The sequence below is a fragment of the Salvelinus sp. IW2-2015 genome, linkage group LG9 (genome assembly GCF_002910315.2).
Source record: "Salvelinus sp. IW2-2015 linkage group LG9, ASM291031v2, whole genome shotgun sequence".
Classification (NCBI taxonomy): Eukaryota; Metazoa; Chordata; class Actinopteri; order Salmoniformes; family Salmonidae; genus Salvelinus; species Salvelinus sp. IW2-2015.
In genome coordinates, this window is record NC_036849.1 from 20,609,369 (window position 1) to 20,632,042 (window position 22,674).

At 43.0% G+C, this 22,674-nt stretch overlaps 1 protein-coding gene across 4 annotated transcripts in view; it reads right to left on the reverse strand.

Annotated features, from left to right (window-relative positions):
- LOC111968790 (coiled-coil domain-containing protein 9B) overlaps positions 1–22,674 on the reverse strand; it is a 57,391-nt gene that overhangs the window by 27,562 nt on the left and 7,155 nt on the right. For all 4 annotated transcript variants that reach the window (XM_023994655.2, XM_070445208.1, XM_070445209.1 and 1 more), the window contains 5 exons: positions 19,727–19,828; positions 18,031–18,135; positions 17,694–17,849; positions 17,335–17,499; positions 13,777–13,848 (listed from right to left, as the gene is read on the reverse strand). In XM_023994655.2, the coding sequence (XP_023850423.1) occupies positions 13,777–13,848; positions 17,335–17,499; positions 17,694–17,849; positions 18,031–18,135; positions 19,727–19,828 (600 nt within the window). The remainder of the gene's footprint in view (positions 1–13,776; positions 13,849–17,334; positions 17,500–17,693; positions 17,850–18,030; positions 18,136–19,726; positions 19,829–22,674) is intronic.

Sequence of the window (22,674 nt, forward strand, 5' to 3'; positions counted from 1 at the left end):
AAAATTAGACCAATGTCAATACCCTCACAAATTCAAGTAGTGATTGAAGTCAATCTCTCCTCCACTTTGAGCCAGGAGAGATTGACATGCATATTATTAATATTAGCTCTCTGTATACATCCAAGGGCCAGCCCTGCTGCCTTGTTCTGAGACAAAAGCAATTTCCTAAGTGACTTTTTGTGGCACCTGACCATGATGAACAGATCCTGTAGGACCTGCCTTGTTGATAGTGCTGTATGAAGGCAGAGAAGAGCTTTATTATGGACCAAACTTCTCCCCATCTTTAGCTACTGTTGTATTATGTTTTGACCATGATAGTTTACAATCCAGCAGTTTAGTCACCTCACTTTGCCTCAATTTCCACATGATTTAGTTAGTGAATGATTTGTCCCAAATACAATGGCTTTAAATTTTTGAAATATTTAGGACTAATTTATTCCTGCCATCCACTCTGAAACTAACTGCAACTCTTTGTTAACCTCTCTTGGGGTAGGGGGCAGTATTTTCACGTCCGGATGAAAAGCGTGCCCAAAGTAAACTGCCTGTTACTCAGGCCCAGAAGTGAGGATATGCATATACTTGGTAGATTTGGATAGAAAAATCTCTAAAGTTTCTAAAACTGTAACAATATGTATGTGAGTATAACAGAACTTGATATGGCAGGCGAACCCCAAGGACAAACCATCCCCCCAAAACAAAAATTACGGCCTACCACTGTTTTCAATGCTGTCACTTTTATTACAAGGCGAAATCCTCCCAGATTGCAGTTCCTAGGGCTTCCACTAGATGTAAACAGTCTTTAGAAAAAGTTTCATGCTGGTTTTTGGAAAAAATGAGCCAGAAATTTTAGTTTTTCTAGGTGGCTCCCATCTTGGCTGTAGTGTTCCATGCGCTTGGAAGACAGCGCATTCTTTGGGTTTTTTCTTCGGTAAAGACAATGACGATTCTCCATCTTAAATTGTATTAGTTTATTACGTATTAGGGTACCTAAGGTTTTTTTGACTTGTTTCGAAAAGTTTATTAGTAATGTTTGGGATCATTTTGTATGCAGTTTGATGGAGGAAAACTGGATGGATTATTGACTGAAGCGTGCCAGCTAAAATGAGTTTTTATGATATCAGAAGGACATTATCGAACAAAAGGACCATTTGTGATGTATCTGGGACCTTTGGAGTGCCAACAGAAGAAGATCATCAAAGGTAAGGCATTTATTTTATGCTGTATTTCATGCTTTCGTGGCGCACCTGCCTGGTTGAAATATGTTTTTCATGCTTTTGTATGCGCGTGCTGTCCTCAGATAATCGCATGGTGTGCTTTCAGCGTAAAGCCTTTTGAAATCTGACACAGCGGCCGGATTAACAAGAAGTTAAGCTTATTTGATGTATTACACACTCTCTCCGTTTTTTGAACTACTGGCGCACAGCTCGGACACCCATACATACCCCACAAGACATGCCACAAGAGGTCTCTTCACAGTCCCCAAGTCCAGAACAGACTATGGAAGGTGCACAGTACTACATAGAGCCATGATTACATGGAACTCTATACCACATCAAGTAACTGATGCAAGTACTAAAATTAGATTTAAAAAACAAAAAAAATACCCCTTATGGAACAGCGGGGACTGTGAAGCCACACAGACATACACATCCACACACGATAACATATGCACTATACACACATGGATTTTTGTACTGTAGATTTGAGGTATTGGTGGAGTAGGGGCCTGAAGACACACAGTGTGTTATGAAATCTGTGAATGTATTATAATGTATTTAAAAGTGAATAAACTGCCTTAATTTTGCTGGACCCCAGGAAGAGTAGTTGGGGATCCATAATAAATACAAAACAGTTTTTTAGACATGTTTGAAAATGCATTAAAATAAAAAACAGATACCTTATGTAAATAAGTATTCAGACACTTTGCTATAAGACTCGAAATAGAGCTCAGGTGCGTCCGTTTCCATTGATCATCCTTGAGATAATTTCACAACTTGACTGGAGTCCATCTGCTCAAATACCTCAAATCTACAGTACAAAAATCCATGTGTGTATAGTGCATATGTTATCGTGTGTGGATGTGTATGTCTGTGTGGCTTCACAGTCCCCGCTGTTCCATAAGGGGTATTTTTTTGTTTTTTAAATCTAATTTTAGTACTTGCATCAGTTACTTGATGTGGTATAGAGTTCCATGTAATCATGGCTCTATGTAGTACTGTGCGCCTTCCATAGTCTGTTCTGGACTTGGGGACTGTGAAGAGACCTCTGGGGGCATGTCTTGTGGGGTATGTATGGGTGTCCGAGCTGTGCGCCAGTAGTTCAAATAGACATGTCAATACCTCTCACAAATTCAAGTAGTGATGAAGTCAATCTCTCCTCCACTTTGAGCCAGGAGAGATTGACATGCATRTTATTAATATTAGCTCTCTGTATACATCCAAGGGCCAGCCCTGCTGCCYTGTTCTGAGACAAAAGCAATTTTCCTAAGTGACTTTTTGTGGCACCTGACCATGACTGAACAGATCCTGTAGGACCTGCCTTGTTGATAGTGCTGTTATGAAGGCAGAGAAGMGCTTTATTATGGACAAACTTCTCCCCATCTTAGCTACTGTTGTATTATGTTTTGACCATGATAGTTTACAATCCAGCAGTTTAGTCACCTCACTTTGCTCAATTTCCACATGATTTAGTTAGTGAATGATTTGTCCCAAATACAATGCTTTWMATTTTWGAAATATTTAGGACTAATTTATTCCTTGCCATCCACTCTGAAACTAACTGCAACTCTTTGTTAACCTCTCTTGGGTAGGGGGCAGTATTTTCACGTCCGGATGAAAAGCGTGCCCAAAGTAAACTGCCTGTTACTCAGGCCCAGAAGYGAGGATATGCATATACTTGGTAGATTTGGATAGAAAAATCTCTAAAGTTTCTAAAACTGTTAACAATATGTATGTGAGTATAACAGAACTGATATGGCAGGCGAAACCCCAAGGACAAACCATCCCCCCCAAAACAAAATTCGGCCTACCACTGTTTTCAATGCTGTCACTTTTATTACAAGGCGAAATCCTCCCAGATTGCAGTTCCTAGGGCTTCCACTAGATGTAAACAGTCTTTAGAAAAAGTTTCATGCTGGTTTTTGGAAAAATGAGCCACAAATTTTTGTTTTTCTAGGTGGCTCCCATCTTGGCTGTAGTGTTTCCATGCGCTTGGAAGACAGCGCATTCTTTGGTTTTTTTCTTCGGTAAAGACAATGACGATTCTCCATCWTAAATTGTATAGTTTATTTACGTATTAGGGTACCTAAGGTTTGTTTGACTTGTTTGGAAAAGTTTATTAGTAATGTTTGGGATTCATTTTGTATGCATTTTGATGGAGGAAAACTGGATGGATTATTGACTGAAGCGTGCCAGCTAAAATGAGTTTTTATGGATATMAAGAAGGACATTATCGAACAAAAGGACCATTTGTGATGTATCTGGGACCTTTTGGAGTGCCAACAGAAGAAGATCTTCAAAGTTAAGGCTTTTATTATATCGCAACCTGCCTGGTTGAAAAATATTTTTCATGCTTTTGTATGCGGGGCGCTGTCCTCAGATAATCGCATGGTGTGCTTTCACCGTAAAGCCTTTTTGAAATCTAACACAGCTTCTGGATTAACAAGAAGTTAAGCTTAATTTTGATGTATGACACTTGTATTTTCATGAATGTTAAATATTTATATTTCTGTAATTTGAATTTCGYGCTCTGCAATTTCACCGGATTTTGTCGAGGTGGGTCGCTAGTGGAACGCCTGCGCCAGAAAGGTTAACTTGGGTCTGGACATTAGCGAGTAATATACTCGGAAGCGGTGGGTGGTGTGCACGCATCCGAAGCCTCACTAGAAGACCGCTACAACACCCTCTCCTCCGGCGGTTGTTTTGGGTCAGCCTCTAGAATCCGTTTGAATGCCTTGGGAGATGCAGACAAAGGATCTGCTTTGGGAAAGTCGTATCCCTGGTCGTAGTGCTGGTTGTGCTGGTAATTTKACGTCTCTCTGATATCCAATAGTTCTGCAGAGCCATCCAAGACAATTCAGGTGCTTTCACTCGACCAGGTGCTTTCACTCTCTGATGCTGCCAGCCCAGATGGCATCCCTGGCCGCTCCTCAGAGTGTGTCCTAACCAGCTGGTGGACGTCTTCTCAGACATCTTCAACCTGTCCTTGGCTGTAGTCCCCACCTGCTCTAAGGAGACCACCATTGTCCCAGTGCCCAAGAAAAACCAGGTGACATGCCAAAATGACTATTGCCCTGTCGCGCTCACCTTGGTCATCAAGAAGTGCTTTGAGAGGCTGATCATGGCCCACATCAAGGCCAGCATGCCAGGCACACTGGGCCCATGCCAATTTCCCTACCGCTCCAACAGTTCCATGGAAGATTCYATTTCCATTGCTATTCACATGGCCATAACACATCTGGACAAGAGGAACACCTATGTGAGAGTGCTGTTCATTAACTACAGTTCAGAATTCAACACTATTGTTCCAGCCAAGCTCGACACAAAGCTCAGTGCCCTTGGTCTGGACACCACCTCTGCAACTGAATCCTGGTCTTCCTGACGGGTAGACCACATGCTGAAAGGATTGGCAACAACACCTCCACACTGACTCTTAACACAAGGGCCCCCCAGGGGTGTGTCCTCAGTTCTCTGCTGTACTCAACAACTGCGTGGCTTTGCACGACACCAACTCCATCATCAAGTTTGCTGATGACATCACAGTTATAGGGGGGTGATAACCACCAATGACGAGTCAGCCTATAGGGAGGAGGTAAGTGAACTGGCATTGTGGTATCATGACAACAACCTCCACCTCAACGTCAGCAAAACAAAGGAGTTGATTGTTGACTTCAGAAAGCAGAGAGGAAGCATGCCCCGATACACATCAACGGGACTGCAGTAGAGAGACTCACAAGTTTTAAGTTCTTCTGGGTCCACATCACTGAGGACTTGTCATGGACCAACAACACCACCACTCTTGAGAGTGCATCAGTGTCTACTTCCTAAGGCGGCTGAAGAAATGTAACATGCCTCCCCGGGTCCTCTCCAAATACTACTGCTGCACGAAGGAGAGTGTCCTGACCGGTTGTATCGCAGCCTGGTATGGGAATTGCTTCATCCACGACCTCAAGGCCTTACAGCGGGTGGTGAAGACGGCCTAGTACATCACTGGGACCATGCTCCCATCTACTCAAAACGGTGCCTGAGGAAGGCATGCAGTACTATCAAGGACCCCACACACCCCAGCCAGGAGCTGTTCTCTCCCTTCACGTTAGGTAGATGGTATCAGAGTTTGAGGTCTGATAGCAACAGGCTGAGAGACAGTGTCTATCTACAAGCCATCAGACTGATGAACACTTGAACTGAACTGACCACCTTCTCTGATTCTCCGCACTTTAGCACACATGCACTCACACACCACAACTGCTGCTACCAGACTCTTATTATACTGCTCATTTTATACACTGCCCCCACCCCTTCCCCAATACAAATATCAATATTGTACTATAAATTGTGCCTTCCTGTATTATTACTTACGCTCAACTGTGTGATAACGCTCTCGGTAGCCGATGTGAACAAAACCTTTAAAAAGGTCAACATTCAAAGCCGCTGGCCAGACGGATTACCAGGTGTGCTCAAAGCATGCGCGAACCAACTGTCAAGTGTCTTCACTGACATTTTCAACCTCTCCCTGACCGAATCTGTAATACCTACATGTTTCAAGCAGACCACCACAGTCCCTGTGCCCAAGGAAGCAAAGGTAACCTGCCTAAATGATTACCGCCCCGTAGCACTCACGTTGGTAGCCATAAAGTGCTTTGAAAGGCTGGTCATGGCTCACATCAACAAATCAAATCAAATCAAGTTTATTTTATATAGCCCTTCGTACATCAGCTAATATCTCGAAGTGCTGTACAGACACCCAGCCTAAAACCCCAAACAGCAAGCAATGCAGGTGTAGAAGCACGTCCTCCCGGACACCCTAGACCCACTCCAATTCGCATACCGCCTCAACAGATCCGCAGATGACGCAATCTCAATCGCACTCCACACTACCCTTTCCCACCTGGACAAAAGGAACATCTATGTGAGAATGCTGTTCATTGACTACAGCTGAGCGTTCAACACCATAGTGCCCACGAAGATCATCACTAAGCTAAGTACTCTGGGACTAAGGTGGTAAGAGTAGGCAACAACACGTCTGCCACTCTGATCCTTAACACGGGGACCCCTCAGGGGTGTGTACTTAGTCCCCTTCTGTACTCCCTGTTCACCCATGACTGCATGACCAAACAACTCCAACACCATCATTAAGTTTGCTGACGACACAACAGTGGTAGGCCTGATCACCGACAACGATGAGACGGCCTATTGAGAGGAGGTCAGAGAAGTAGCAGAATGGTGCCAGGACAACAACCTCTCCCTCAATGTCATCAAGACAAAGAAGCTGATCGTGGACTACAGGAAAAAGCGGGCCGAACAGGCCCCCATTAACATCGTCAGGTCTGTAGTGGAGCGGGTCGAGAGTTTCAAGTTCCTTGGTGTCCACATCACCAACGAACTATCATGGTCCAAACATRCCAAGGCAGCTGTGAAAGGGCACAACAAAAACTTTTCCCCCTCAGGAGACTGAAAAGATTTGGCATGTGTCCCCAGATCCTCAAGATCAGATTCACACCATCGAGACCATCCTGACCGGTTGCATCACGGCCTGGTATGGCAACTGCTCGGCATCTGACCGTAAGGCGCTACAGAGGGTAGTGCGTACGGCCCAGTACATCCCTGGAGCCAAACCTCCTGCCATCCAGGACCTATATAATAGGCGATGTCAGAGGAAAGCCCATAAAATTGTCAGAGACTCCAGTCACCCAAGTCACAGACTGTTTTCTCTGCTACCGCACGGCAAGCGGTACAGGAGCGCCAAGTCTAGGACCAAAAGTCTCCTCAACAGCTTCTACCCCCAAGCCATAAGACTGAACAATTAATAAAATCGCCACCGGACTATTTACATTGACCCCMCTCCCTTTTGTACACTGCTGCTACTCGTTGTTCATTATCTATGCATAGTCACTTCACCCCTACTGTAGCTACATGTACAAATTACCTCAACTAACCTGTACACCCGCACACTGACTCGGTACGGTAGCCCCTGTATATAGCCTCGTTATTGTTATTCTTATTGTGTTACTTTTTACTTTAGTCTATTTGGTAAATATTTTCTTATCTCTTCTTGAACTGCACTGTTGGTTAAGGGCTTGAAAGTAAGCATTTCACGGTAAGGTCTACACTTGTTGTATTCGGCGCATGTGACAAAAAAAGTTTGATTTGAAATGTTTATTCTATTCTACTGAGCCATTTACTTTATGTTCGTATTCTTATATTTGATTTCTTATTGTTGTTGCCTTGTCGAGAAGGAACCTGCAAGTAAGATTTTGTTGGACGATGTAAACCATGCGTATCCTGTACATACGACTAATAAAACTTGAAACCTACTCCTACAGGATCCCAACAGGGAGAACAAACCATGGTGCACCAAGGCTACATTCTGCAACCAACATCATACAAGCACAGCAGCCACAGCAGCAGCCACCAACACCCACAAATGGCGCTAATGGGCAAGCAACTCAAAGTGCAGGTTCCAACCAGGTTAATGCTACTAGCAACCAAGCTGATGCTACTATTTCCTCGTTCCCTTTCCTTTAACCACCAAGCTAATGCTASTAGCTACCATGCTAATGCTACTACCAACCAAGATGCTCTTTTTTAATGTTTTTTGTATTTTTACCCTTTTTTCTCCATAATTTCATGCTATCCAAAGACTGAATGGCATCACTGAATTTCTGATAAACAGCAAAAACTCTATTGCCAACAAGAGGCCTACCAGTGTTCGATGGTGACCCACTTCATTACAGGTCATTCATTAAAGCTTTCCAACATGGTATTGAATGCAAAACTGACACCATGCAAGACAGGCTTTATTATTTAGCGCAGTATAAAAGTGGTCAACCAAAAGAACTTGTTCGTAGCTGTTTGCACATGAATCCAGCAAGGGTATACAATGAAGCAAAGAAATCACTTGAGTTCAACTTTGTCAATGAAATGAAGAAAAAAAACTGCATATATGGAAAAAGCTCTGAGCCGGTAGATGGGAAGACATTATATTCTTATGCATTGTTCTTGAAAGGCTGTTCTCACACATTGCAGGACATTAAGCACATGTAGGAGCTGGAGAATGTTGGAGGATCACACATGTCAGTTCAAAGCAAAGCTGTACACTCAGTCTCTCAGTGGACGACATTGCCCAGGCAGAGGAAGCTGTTGTACGCTTTGTCCAAGAACAGAGTTTCCTGGGGAAATTGCTGCATTCAGCAAAGGCACAGTTAAGAGATCAGCCACATATACAGTACCAGTTAAGTTTGGACACACCTTTGAGATTCTTCAAAGTAGCCACCCTTTGCTTTGATGACAGCTTTTCACACTCTTGGCATTCTCTCAACCAGCTTCATGAGGTAGTCACTTAGAAAGCATTTCAATTAACAGGTGTGCCTTGTTAAAAGTTAATTTGTCGAATTTCTTTCCTTCTTAATGCGTTTGAGCCAATCAGTTGTGTTGTGACACGGTAGGGGTGGTAAACAGAAGATAGCCCTATTTGGTAAAAGGCCAAATCCATATTATGGCAATGTCACGCCCTGACCTTAGAGATCCTTTTTATGTCTCTATTTTGGTTTAGTCAGGGTGTGAGTTGGGGTGGGTATTCTATGTTCTATTATTTGTATTTCTATGTTTTGGCCGGGTAGGGTTCTCAATCAGGGACAGCTGTCTATCGTTGTCTCTGATTGAGAACCATACTTAGGTAGCCCTTTTTCCCACCTGTCTTTGTGGGAAGTTAACTTTATTTGTAGCACATAGCCTTAAGCTTCACAGTTGTTTTGTAGTGTTTATTGTTTTGTCGGCGTATTCACCTAAATAAAGGAATATGTACGCTCACCATGCTGTACCTTGGTCTACTTCTTTTGATGGCCGTGACAGGCAAGAACAGCTCAAATAAACAAAGATAAATGACAGTCCATCGTTACTTTAAAAAATGAAGGTCAGTCAATGTGGAACATTTTAAGAACTTTTAAAGTTTCTTAAAGTGCAGTCGCAAAAACCATCAAGCGCTATGATGAACCTGGCTCTCATGAGGACCACCTGTGGTGGATGAATCAGAATTAGTTGGGTAACATAAGTAATTAAGATGTCATATCTGCATAATATTCTTATGTGATATACTTTTTATTAGAATGTATTTCTAATAGACTTCCCTCAGCTGGGGCTCAGTCACTTGGGGCCCAGAGAGGGGAGAGGTCAGGCTTGTCTTTTACATGTCTCTGGTGCTATGCAGAATATCAGAAAGGGAAGAGGACAGGATGGAACATTGACTTCATATGTGAATGTATCTGTTAAACCATGTGAAGGGATGGCGTGATTAAGGGGGAACCAATTACTTGTCTCCACAATGTCTGTGCGCAAGTCACTCCCTCCTTTGGCATTKGGGGAGGATTATGGCAGTGTCTGGAACCATTGTATGTCCTCTCTGATGTTGCACTTATCCTGGGATAGTGTATGACACAGAGGCTCACTCCCCTCAGTGAGTTTGTCCAGGAGAGGGGTCAAGAAGGGGTTTACTTGAGATGGGGTATCTAGAGTTGACAATTGATTTAACTGAACAATAATTTATAGTGAATGTTATCTGGCTAAGGGATACTCCTTTCTCAATTATAAAGTCCCGTTGTGAACTGTTCCTAACATCTGTGGTTCGTCATGTAGGTTGAGAGGGGTGTATCTTGGCTATAAAAGATCTTTGTACTTTTCTGTTGTCACTTTCAATGGTTCATTAGAGATGGCGCATCATTGAAAGTCAAATGCTATTGCAAAGCTCTTATTATTATAAAAAATGTAGTTTAAGTATAACTCTGACTAGTGTGTGAAGTTTGTTTCTCCTCATTTGGTAAATCAGAAATATGCCACCACACACCACAGGAAAGRAAGACCCAGAGTTACCTCTGCTGCAGAGGATTAGTTCATTAGTTACCAGATTCAGAAATTTCAGCCCAAATAAGTTCTTCACAGAGTTCAAGTAACAGACATATCTCAACAGCAACTGTTCAGAGGGGACTGCATGAATCAGGCCTTCATGGTCGAAATGCTGCAAAAAAACACTACTAAAGGACACCAATAAGAAGAAGAGACTTGCTTGGGACAAAAAACACGAGCAATGGACATTAGGCAGGTGGAAATCTGTCCATTCTGCAGGAATACGCCATCCCATCTGGTCTGCGCTTAGTGGGACTATCATTTGTTTTTCAACAGGACAATGACCCAACACACCTCCAGGCTGTGTAATGGCTATTTGACCCAGAAGTAGAGTGATGGAGTACTGCATCAGATGACCTGGCCTCCACAATCACCCGACCTCAACCCAATTGAGAAGGTTGGGAATGAGTTGGACCGCAGAGTGAAGGAAAAGCAGCCAACAACTGCTCAGCATTTGTGGGAACTCCTTTAAAACTGTTGGAAAAGCATTCCTCGTGAAGCTGGTTGAGAGAATGCTAAGAGTGTGCAAAGCTGTCATCTACATGCCTCCATATGTGTTATTTCATAGTTTTGATGTCTTCACTCTTATTCTACAATGTATAAAATAGAAAAAATAAAGGAAAAACCCTTGAATGAGTAGGTGTGTCCAAACTTTTGACTGGTGTTGTACAGAATGGATCCAGTCTTGTTGAACAGTGTCCTGAGGGTAGGTGGGGTCTAGCAGCTCTGCTAGCAACTCTGCCATGCCTGAAGAAACAAAACACCCAGCCATTCTTCCCAAAGACAGACACATTTCAAAACTGTTCCTTTGTCATGACCTGGTTGGCCACAGCAGGAGAAATGTCATGCTCTCCAGGCTGCAGCGCATATACTGGGTTCTGCGTGCCAACTCAGCAGCAAGCACCATCATACGGGAATGTCTGGCTTGTCAACGCAAACATAGAAATGTAGGACAGCAGAAAATGGCTTCTCTTCCTATAGGCAGAATCTCTACAGATCTACCACTTTTCAGTCATGTAGGCATTGACTACTGCAGACCTACTGAGGTTAAGAGAGGACGAAGTAATGTAAAGAGGTATTCTCAAAATGGCTCATTCCTTTGACACAGACTCATGCTTCAGTCCCATTCAACGGTTCATTTGTAAACTCAGCAAAAAAAAGAAATGTCCCTTTTTCAGGACCCGGTCTTTCAAAGACAATTAGTAAAAATCCAAATAACTTTACAGATCTTCATTGTAAAGGGTTTAAACACTGTTTCCCATGCTTGTTCAATGACCCATAAACAATTAATGAACATGCACCTGTGGAATGGTCGTTAAGACACTAACAGCTTATAGACGGTAGGCAATTAAGGTCACAGTTATGAAAACATAGGACACTAAAGAGGCCTTTCTACTGACTCTGAAAAACACAAAAAGAAAGATGACCAGAGTCCCTGCTCATCTGCGTGAACGTTCCTTAGGCATGCTGCAAGGGGGCATGAGGACTGCAGATGTGGCCAGGGAAATAAATTGCAATGTCTGTACTGTGAAACGCCTAAGACAGCGCTATAGGGAGACAGGAGAGACAGCTGATCGTCCTCGCTGTGGCAGACCACGTGTAACAACACCTGCACAGGATCGGTACATCCAAACATCACACCTGCAGGCCAGGTACAGGATGGCAACAACAACTGCCCGAGTTACATCAGGAACGCACAATCCTTCCATCAGTGCTCAGACTGTCCGCAATAGGCTGAGAGAGGCTGGACTGTTGTAAGGCAGGTCCTCACCAGACATCACCGGCAACAACGTCGCCTATGGGCACAAACCCACCGTCGCTGGACCAGTCAGGACTGACAAAAAGTGCTCTTCACTGACGAGTCGCGGTTTTGTCTCACCAGGGGTGATGGTCGGATTCGCGTTTATCATCGAAGGAATGAGCGTTACACCGAGGCCTGAACTCTGGAGCGGGATTGATTTGGAGGTGGAGGGTCCGTCATGGTCTTGGGAGGTGTGTCACAGCATCATCGGACTGAGCTTGTCGTCATTGCAGGCACTCTCAATGCTGTGCATTACAGGGAAGACATCCTCCTGCCTCATGTGGTACCCTTCCTGCAGGCTCATCCTGACATGACCCTCCAGCATGACAATGCCACCAGCCATACTGCTCATTCTGTGAGTGATTTCCTGCAAGACAGGAATGTTAGTGTTCTGCCATGGCCAGCGAACAGCCCGGATCTCAATCCCATTGAGCACGTCTGGGACTTGTTGGATCGGCAGGGGGGGGCTAGGGCCATTCCCCCCAGAAATGTCTGGGAACTTGCAGGTGCCTTGGTGGAAGAGTGGGGTAACATCTCACAGCAAGAACTGGCAAATCTGGTGCAGTCCATGAGGAGGAGATGCACTGCAGTATTTAATGAATGAAGCTGGTGGCCACACCAGATACTGACTGTTACTTTTGTTTTTGACCCCCCCCCTTTGTTCAGGGACACATTATTCCATTTCTGTTAGTCACATGTCTGTGGAACTTGTTCAGTTTATGTCTCAGTTGTTGAATCTTGTTATATTCATACAAATATTTACACATGTTAATTTTGCTGAGAACAAGTTGACAGTGAGAGGACGTTCCTTTTTTTGCTGAGTTTAGGAGAGGACAATGGAATACATTTTGTCAGCTTTAACCGTGAGCTAAGAGAAGCTCKGAAGGATCTAAACCAAGACAAATTTCAAAAGGCCCTGTTGCAGGAAGGTAGAAAGTGGAGATTCAACACTCCTCATAGTGCTCACCATGCCGGTGTGTGGGAACAGCTCATCCAGCAAGTAAAGAGTGTTCTTCAACCCGTCGTGAGGCAGGTTTGATGACGAAGCCCTGCAAACAGCTCCATGTGAGATGGAGGCTATTCTTAACGACTGCCTAATAACTTCAGTCTCGAATGACCCAAGTGTCTTGGATTCCCTAACACCAAATCACATCATTCAACTCAAAGGATAACCATTGTTGCCACCAGGTCTGTTCAAGAAGGACGACTTGTATGCTCGAAGGAGATGGAAACAAGCCCAGTACCTTGCAGAACTTTTCTGGAGAAGATGGACATGTGAGTATCTGTCAATGATGCAGGATCGTCCGAAGTGGAACAGCACAAAGCTGAGTTTCACCACCGGAGACTTTGTGCTCATTGTGGATGCTACAGCACCACGTAACTCATGGGTCGAATCATTGACACTATGGCAGACTCCAGAGGTCTGGTACACAGTGTGTGTTTTAAAGACCAAGACCAGTGAGCTGAAGAGGCTCATCAGCAAGCTCGGTTTGCAGTAATGGAGTAGTAATAAGGCAGTAATAACCTGATGACGATGTAAGTCAGACTGCATGTAACACCGTTTGAAGCGGACGTGCCTCTGAGCTGCCGCCTCTGGGTTTCAACACGCAACTCCTGAGTTACTCAACACCTACGCTGACATGTGCACACTGATTTGACATGGATTATCCTATGATGGACAATGCACACACTCTTCAAAGGAAGATTAAGTATGCACAATTGTACAATTAAACAAATGTGAAAGAATGCATAATGAAATGTTGGTAATATGGTACTTAGGTTACATTTATATTCATGGTAATTGATTGGCTTAGGACAGTAAGCAATTAAGTGCCAATAAGAAGGGGTCTGGTCTCTTACCTGGTGGTAAGGCTCACACTCTGACAGCCAGTGACGCTCCTCTGTCAAACACTTCCCCTSCCCCACTTCATCCTGAAAGTGAGAGAAGAGAGAATGGAGGAGAGAGAGAGAGAAACGGAGAGAGAAAGAAGTTATCAGCACCACAAAAACCATGATGATGTCTGTCAACTAACCTTATACAGAAGGATCGTACTACAGTACCTGCTGCCCACTGATATTGCTGTCACAAAAATGAATGTGTTCCTGTACTCAGCAGCACAATTCAGACTTTCAGAGAGCTTACACTGCCCCCAAGTGGACACATGGTATGATCATTTTTCAAAGACTATGAAATACCTATTTTACACAGAATTCACGGAATATCAACTGGGGGATAAATAAATAAAACAGGCCATGTTTAACTGATCCCCTTTCAAACAGTCCCAATTGTACTAATTTCTTGCCGATATATCCATTATATACATCCCAGGGCGAAGCACTGGGGAGAGGTGGGAGCAAGAGACTTAAAAAAAATGTTTTACTTTGACCCTTACCCAATCTTTTTTCTATTACCTTTTTCATATATGTTTGACTATTTATATTCTTAAGGCAATATTCTTCCCAGTATCCATTAAATTCAACGTCTCTACTGCCAACCTTCTAAACGTTCCACTACTGAATAAACCCTAGACTGCTGGTGCTACTAACAGCCATCTCCAGAACAGTGTGAGACAGAGTGAGAGAGGTACAGGGAGTTTTGGAAACAGTCAGGAAGCTTGTCCGAGGAATGATAGAAGACCTTCGGAGTCCCACCATTGAGCCTGGGGTTATGTTCCCCTGTGCGCACACACTCAAAAAGGATCCCTCTCTCTCTTACAACTCTTGTAAACCACTTTTCCTCCCCCTCTCTCACACGCTTTATTCCACTCGCTTTCTTCTCCTATCTCCATCCCTCTTTCCCCCTTCATTGGCATGCTGCCCACTCTGTCCTGTCGTTGGCGCCATAATGAGCCCATTCTGAACAAAAGGCAGCCAAATGTTAATTAGATTAAATCATGATTTTCATGACGGCGGGAATGGGGAAACAATGTGGCAGAGGAGAGCAGACTCTCTGTGGTTTAGGAGAGTAACAGAGACTGGAAACAACCTGTCTGCAAGCCTGGTTCTCTCTTTCTCTCTCTCCATCTCTTCCTCTCTCTATCCCAGGGCCTGTAGTGATAGTACCACCCTGAGGCTCTCCCTGTCACTCATCCTTTCCTACTGATACTCCAGTCATCATCCATTCCCAGTCTCTGTCCTTACCTCCACCAACCCCCCACATCCTCCCTATTTCCCAGGGACACTCCCCTCCCTCCTGTTCTGCCACTGGGGCACAGTAACTACCCCACCCTCCACGCTGGAGAGACCGTCTGGTCTGGTCACAAACACACTGAGCTTATAGGTTCCTATTAACTTCACTGGGTCACTATGAGTGGTACAGAAGACCAGAGGAAGACTGGGCAGTGGACCATAGTCAGCTGTGGATTAATAGGAACCATGCTGCTGCAGTAACAGTGCTGACTGTCTGAAGAGAGTGTTCTGCAGAGCAATCGCCCCCATATAGAGGCTAAACAACATTATGTAAGTGGGGTCCAAGTAGAAGTGGACCTGGCAAACAGGCCTAGTTTTTCACGGCTGTCTCAAACACTGGCCATGGCTCAAACGCTGATTCAGTGTACATGGCATGACTACGAGCGTCTGACCAGATAGATATAGGCCAGAAACACAGCCAGGGAACATCCTGTTCACCCTGTACATTTGTCACGTTAACTTCACTGGACCTGGCAGTAGCAGCAGCAGCTTGTAACCACAGGGTTGTGTTCTAGATCCTTCTGGAGCTTCGGTCTGTCTGTCCTGTCCCACACTACAGCTTTGTGCAGCTCTCCACTCCTCCTGCAGCACAGATCCTCTCTCTGTTCACAGAGCCTGAAGGACTGGCTGGGTTTCACTTTTTAGTGCTGGAGGATCAGCTGCCGGTAGTGTGCGTCAGTGTGTTGATTGGGCCATGTGCGTGTAAGAATGTGTGTGTTCTTGTGTGTTCCAGACGACAGTCAGAGCACTAGCAGCTGTTCCAAAGACTCTGTGTGCCCAAGGGCTCTAAATCAGAAACCGTGTGGCATTTCACAGAGCAGCTGGGAGTACTGTGTGTGTGTGTGTGTGTGTGTGCGTGTGCGTGCGTGCGTGCGTGCGTGTGTATGTGTGCCTGCACAGCTTCTATGAAACCACCTGCATCAGGCAGTTCTTTTAAAACGTTTCCATCTGTACGTATTTATAAACGACCATATCACATCACCAAATCATAACTCATGAAGTAATAGAGAGCTAAGAGCAGCCCTAAGAGGCAGGATGTTAGGGACTTGAAATACAGTAACTTAATAAGGACCATCTTAATTGTCCTTAAATGGTAAGCTTAAACAATGGCTCTGAAAACCAAATTAAAGAAAAATCCTTGGAGGAAAACACACACAAACCATTTATGATCTATTTTCCAAGTTATTCGCTGCAGCCATTCTCAATGGCCGGCCCAGTGTGAGTGAATATAACGAAAGCCCTGAATCAGCTGGATAAATACTTCTCCCTACAGTCTCATGAGGATAACAGCCAGACCACTGTAGAGACAGAGGGACTAACAAGCTGTATGTCTGCTGTCTGCTAAGGGCTCTCGGCTCTGTCTGAACACAGCAGCTACACCCCACCAGGACTGCTTGAGGGGCCCTGCTACAGTATAATGGCCCTCCAGATCAGAACACTGTGGAAAACAATAAACCATATACCATCAAATGTGATATTTTAATTTTTCAACAAACTGTATGTCAACTGAGCACTCTCAGCTCTGACTACAGAAGCTACTAGCTACACCCGGGGCTCCCGAGTGGCGCAGCGGTCTAAGGTACTGCATCTCAGTGCAAGAGGCATCACTAAAGTCCCTGGTTCGAATCCAGGCTGTATCACATCCAGCCATGATTGGGAGTCCCATAGGGCGGCACACAATTGGCCAGCATTGTCCAGATTTGGCCGGGGTAGGCCGTCATTGTAAATAAGACTGTTCTTAACTGAATTGCCAAGTTAAATAAAATAACAATTTTAAAAAACAGCAGGCCCAAATAGCTCCAGGTCAGACCAGTGTGACAGAAGAGTTCCCAGTCCCGTCCCCTCCCCCTCCCCAGTCAATCACCACCCCTGCAGCCCTCCCTCTGTCCAACAGCCTTTGTGCTTCTTTACTACAGGAGGGGAGGGGCCTGCCGACATGTCTGACAACTATGTAAAACAAGACAGCAGCGTATGAGAGGACAGACACAAGGGAGGGGAGGGGAAGGTGGCTAGACAACAAGGTACAGAGCAGGGAATGATGTGGAAGCAATATAAACTAGCCAAAGTCTTGACAGTGTAAAAAAGTGCATAGCCTTTTTTACTACTGCCATATTCTCAATCTATAAAAAGCAGGCTATTATGACATAGGCCTATCGGTTTCCTCCAGGACTCTCAGTTTAGAGTCTCATGTCTCAAGCTAGGATTCGGCCCAAAGTATGCACTGATGACCTGTGGTCCTGTTTCTCTCTTTGCTGTGTGAGTCTGCTGGTGTTTTCCTCTTGCTGCTGATTCCACACGGTGCTGGTTGTCCTCTGTAGGGCTCTTCACATCCAGTGGACTGAGGGGACCTGGACCTGGCCTTCTCTCCAGCCTCTCACTCACCACCCTCTTACCCTGGGATCAAACAAACATGGATCATCAATATGAATCATTTCAATGTTAGGACTTTCCCCTGACCAAGTGACCTTATCAGAAAAAAGTCCTGGCCCTAAACATAATTTGTATCATTCAATGGCATCATTTGACAACAGTTGGCCACAGAACTTTATAATTCCTGGTGTCCCTCATAGGCTCGTCATGTTGTTTACCTTTGTGTTGCCAGCCATGGTGACCAGTAGCTGCTTCCTCCTGCCCCGCCCAGAGCACAGCAGGTTCCCCTCCGCCTCCCTCTCCCCAAGCTCCTGGACCCACTTTGGGGTGGGAGAACCACCCGTGCCTGGTTTGGTCATCACAACACGGGGATCCTACTCAATAGCAAAGTGAACATGACAGTGTGAATCACAGTATCTCAGTAAAACATCTCTATTGCTGATAATATGTGTATGCATATGGTAATTGTGTTGGTAAGAATATTCATATTTCAGAACTATTCTGTATGTAAAAGCATCTCTGTGTACATCTCTGTAGGCAGACGGGGCAACTCACGCTGGTAGACTTGTTGATGGTGATGGTTAAGTCCCCTGCTTTACCCTTAGGGCTTTGCAGTACCATTCCTTCCTTCTCCGCTCTCTTTTTGTCTTCCTCTACCTCCTGCATGGAATGAAACAGAACATGAAACACTTGACATGACAACATCAGGAACCTGATATTATTATTAGTCGTCAACAAACCCTGTAAAAAAGGTGAGTTAAAATGCAGTATTTGTCTTAGATCTTCACTCCATACAAGGCTAGTTGCTAGATACTTATCATTATCGAAGGTTTCCAATGTCACTTGGTTTGGGGATATGAGGATTAAACCAATCCAGAAAGACGGAAGGTCTTTTTTTTCTTTCTTTAGGGTGTAGATCAGCTTTAATATTGCATATAGATTGTAGCTTGAATCAATGTAATTGTCTGCATAATTTCCAATCCCCCATATACATACATACATACGTGTGTGTGTGGTGTGTGTGTGTGTGTGTGTGTGTGTGTGTGTGTGTGTGTGTGTGTGTGTGTGTGTGTGTGTGTGTGTGTGTGTGTGTGTGTGTGTGTGTGGTGTGTGTGTGTGGTGTGTGTGTGGTGTGTGTGTGTGTGTGGTGTGTGTGTGTGTGTGTGTGTGTGTGTGTGTGTGTGTGTGTGTGTGTGTGCGTGTATACACACATATATACACACACATATATATACACACACACCTACCCATTCAATGGTTTTTCTTTCTTTTTACTATTTTATATATTGTACAAAAATAGTGAAGATATCAAAACTATGAAACAACACATATGGAATCATGTAGTAACCAAAAAAGTGTTAAACAAATCAAAATATATTTGAGATTCTTCAAAGTAGCCACCATTTGCTTTGATGACAGCTTTACACACTCTTTAGCATTCTCTCAACCAGCTTCATGAGGAAGTCACATGGAATGCATTTCAATTAACAGGTGTACCTTGTTAAAAGTTCATTTGTGGAATTTCTTTCCTTCTTAATGTGTTTGAGCCAATCAGTTGTGTTGTGACAAGGTAGGGGTGGTATACAGAAGATAGCCCTATTTGGTAAAAGACCAAGTACATATTATGGCAAGAAGAGAAATAACAGTCCATCATTACTTTAAGACATGTAGAAAATAGTAAAAATAAAGAAAAATACTTGAATGAGTAGGTGTGTCCAAACTTTTGACTGGTACTGTATATGTTTTAAAATACATTTCCCTTCATTATTTTCCCCTAACCCTACTACCCTCCCCTAATTGGAGCAAACTAATGGACAACACCACTTTGGCTTCTACTTCCAGCTTACACATACTATATACATTTTACAGACACAATGTATTTTACAATAGTTATCTTTTGTTTGTTTTTAATCCCATCCTTCAGCTAYGCTCAACCCCTCCCATCTATCTCTGAACACCATTCAGTTCTGATTTCTATTTGCCATATATTTTTCAACTGTGCTGTGATGTTTTCCAAAAGTTCTGAACCGTTCTATTCTCATAGTTTCCACAGATTGTAAATTAAAGATAAACATTTTTGCTAAAAGTAGTATTATATTATTTATCGATTGACTATGACTTTCAAAATCACCCAGCAGTGCAATTTGCAGAGTTAGCTCCAGGTAAATTTTGCAATACTTCTCCATGTTCTCATTGCAGATTTAAAATGGTGTCTCTGTTTCAGAGTAAGAACAGTTGAACACTAACTCACCTGGTACCTCTTCATGAGTGCTTCATTCTTCCTGCGGAGCGCCTCAATCCTCTTATCCAGCTCCACATCCTTCTCTTTCTTCAACATGACGTCACTGGGGGTCTGGAGACGAGAGAGAGAATACTCAGCTCATCAGAGCCTTAATGTAGAATCTTATTGGTACCTCAATCAATCAATCCTATTTATTTATAAAGCCCTTCTTACATCAGCTGATGTCACAAAGTGTTGTACAGAAACCAAGCCTACCTGTGAGTGGCTACAGTATCTACAATAAACAATCTAGTGCATGATGGGCATTCAGAATGATTAACTCTCAGCAAAATCCGGCCAACAATATGTAGCAAGCACTGATGAAATGATCTTCTTATAATTCTCGGCTTGACGTGATTTACGGAAGGATCCATCCATGAGTATGAAATATTATCTCCGTCTTTCTACACCAATTGTGTCTGTTGCGGTCACGCACAGTAACAGCAGTAAACACACACAAACATACTGTCAGGTTTTGGCCAAGACTGTTCGGGTTTTGGTCACTAGATGTCCCCATTGCACCTTTTTTGTACCTTTTGTTTTTCTTGCTCTAATTATTGTTTGCACCTGTAGGTCATTCCCTTGTTAGTATTTAAACCCTGTGTGTTCCTCAGTTCCTTGCTCAGTGTTTGTAAGTTAGCACCCAGCCCCAGCCTTGTTTTATATAGATATTTCTCTTGTTGGATTTTCCAGAGATTCTCTGGTTTAGTTCTTGTGTATTATTTGAGTAGTCTTTTGAGGTTTGTTTTTCCCTGCTGTTTTTTACCACTTTGTGGAGTTTCTTTTGTATTTTGGAGGATTTCCATTTTGTGCCTCTTGGCTTTATTTTTGGACATTGTGGATTTAGTTTCTTTGCCTGAAGATTTTGTTCTTTAATTAAACCACCATCTCTAGTACTGCTGTGTCTGCCTCATCTTCTGGGTTCTGACGATTATTAGTGACTGTTTCTCGCACCGGGTCCTGACACATACGTGTCCTCATGGATTGTTCATAATTGGGCTCAGTTACCCAGTAGGAATACCAGAGCAAAGCATAGCATCCTAAACATCCTGATGCTGTCAGCACTACAGAACAGACCAGCATGTCTCCTCATACGACAAAAGGCCTCTGACTAAAGCCTCGATGACTTCTTATGGGGCAGTAACAGGGTGTGTGTTACGCCACTTTTAAAACAGAAGGCATTTCATATGTCATACCACTGTGACACTCTGTGGTTTTGACTGAACAATAGTCATTACAGTAACCATGAAGGCCGCTAGGCCTAATAACACAAATCCAATTAACTATAAAAACTACAGCTGGTAAGTTGACAGACACACCATTTTGAAATGTATTCAGGGCACAAATCACAGGGATGGAGAATCTAATCCAAAATACAAATCTGGGTAAACTTTGGGCTTCTGATCCTGAGCATTCTCGTAGCAGTCTCTGATGTTATTAGGGTAAGTGTACCTATTAAGTCCACCAAAATCTAAGTTTAGACATTTCTAACATACACAGCCCTAATTTTCATAAGAATAGTGGAGATAAGATGAAAGATTAATCTCTTGTGAAGTTTTATGACTTTAATTTCCAATTTTTTTTAATGTGACATCAAAATATTTGATCAAATATGTTAAGTACAGACTGGACTTAATGGGTACTGAATGTACCCTTTAAGCCCATGGTTGTTCCAGATAAGCCCACTCTTAAATAATCAATTGTAATTAATTTCCAAATGTTAAACACTTACAAAATGACATTTCTTATGTAAGCTTACAATTACAATAATCTCCCCTAAAATTATTAAAATAAAATGATCATTACTATTTATCATTGAAGTAGCATTAATAAAAAGGGGTGTCCAATCGTATCCGCAGAGATCAATTTGAGCTCAGGCTTTTGTTCTTGACAACCAGTGTACACCGGATTCCACTAATCATAGACTTCAATCAAAACTTGATTAGTTGAATCAGGTGTCTTACTGCTTGTTTAGAACAAAAACCTGCACCGGCCCTCTGTGGATAAGACACCATCCACAAAGACCATAACACAAACAACTTTTAATGAATTATCTGAAATCTGTTTAACATTTGCTGTACTCCTATACTTGTTAATTAGTTTAACTTGCTGTTAGTTTAACTTAATCTGAAGACTGTTTCAAATCTCCTGCTCTACTGTTGTATTACAAATGGTGATCCAAAAAATAGAAACACCTGGATGAATGAGGGCCAACAATATGACAACGCCCCGGCCCTAACTGCATGAGTAGTCATCCTATAGTCGTCTTCCTGTCCCTCATTTGTTTCAATTTCTGTCCACTACTTGTAGGTCTTCTATGCCTGATATCCTTCAATCCTGAACATATTCTTCTTTCTCTGCATCAATGACTACCTGTCCACTCCAAACGTTGTGGAGAGAGTACAGGGGTTTTTAATTGTATTTAAAATCTTGGTGAAGGCACCATGGACAGATGCATAATATGCATAACTGTAGTTTAAGTATTTTATTCAACTTAAATAAAAAACATTTATGCTCAGGTCTATTCAATATTATGGATATCACACAAGCACAATGTGTTGCAATACAAACTGGGCATAATTGGAGCATACTGGAACAACAATTATTTATGGTAAAAAAGACACAATAGCAAAGTTTACTTAGAATATATTTGGAAACCTATGGTTTGGGGTATTAATATACACTATATATGACAATATTATGCAAAGTCAGTATTGATCATACCGAACAATATTTATTTATTTCCATTTATATTCTGTATAGAGGGTTCTTTCTGTGCTACTTTACCATTGAAGCCCACACGAGATAAATGTCAAATTTACAAAAGGCAACAATGTTTAACAATTCCAAGTTAATTTCACAGTAAAATAAGACAAAATGTATAAAAATAAATGTTAGCTGTCAGTGCTTAAGATCTA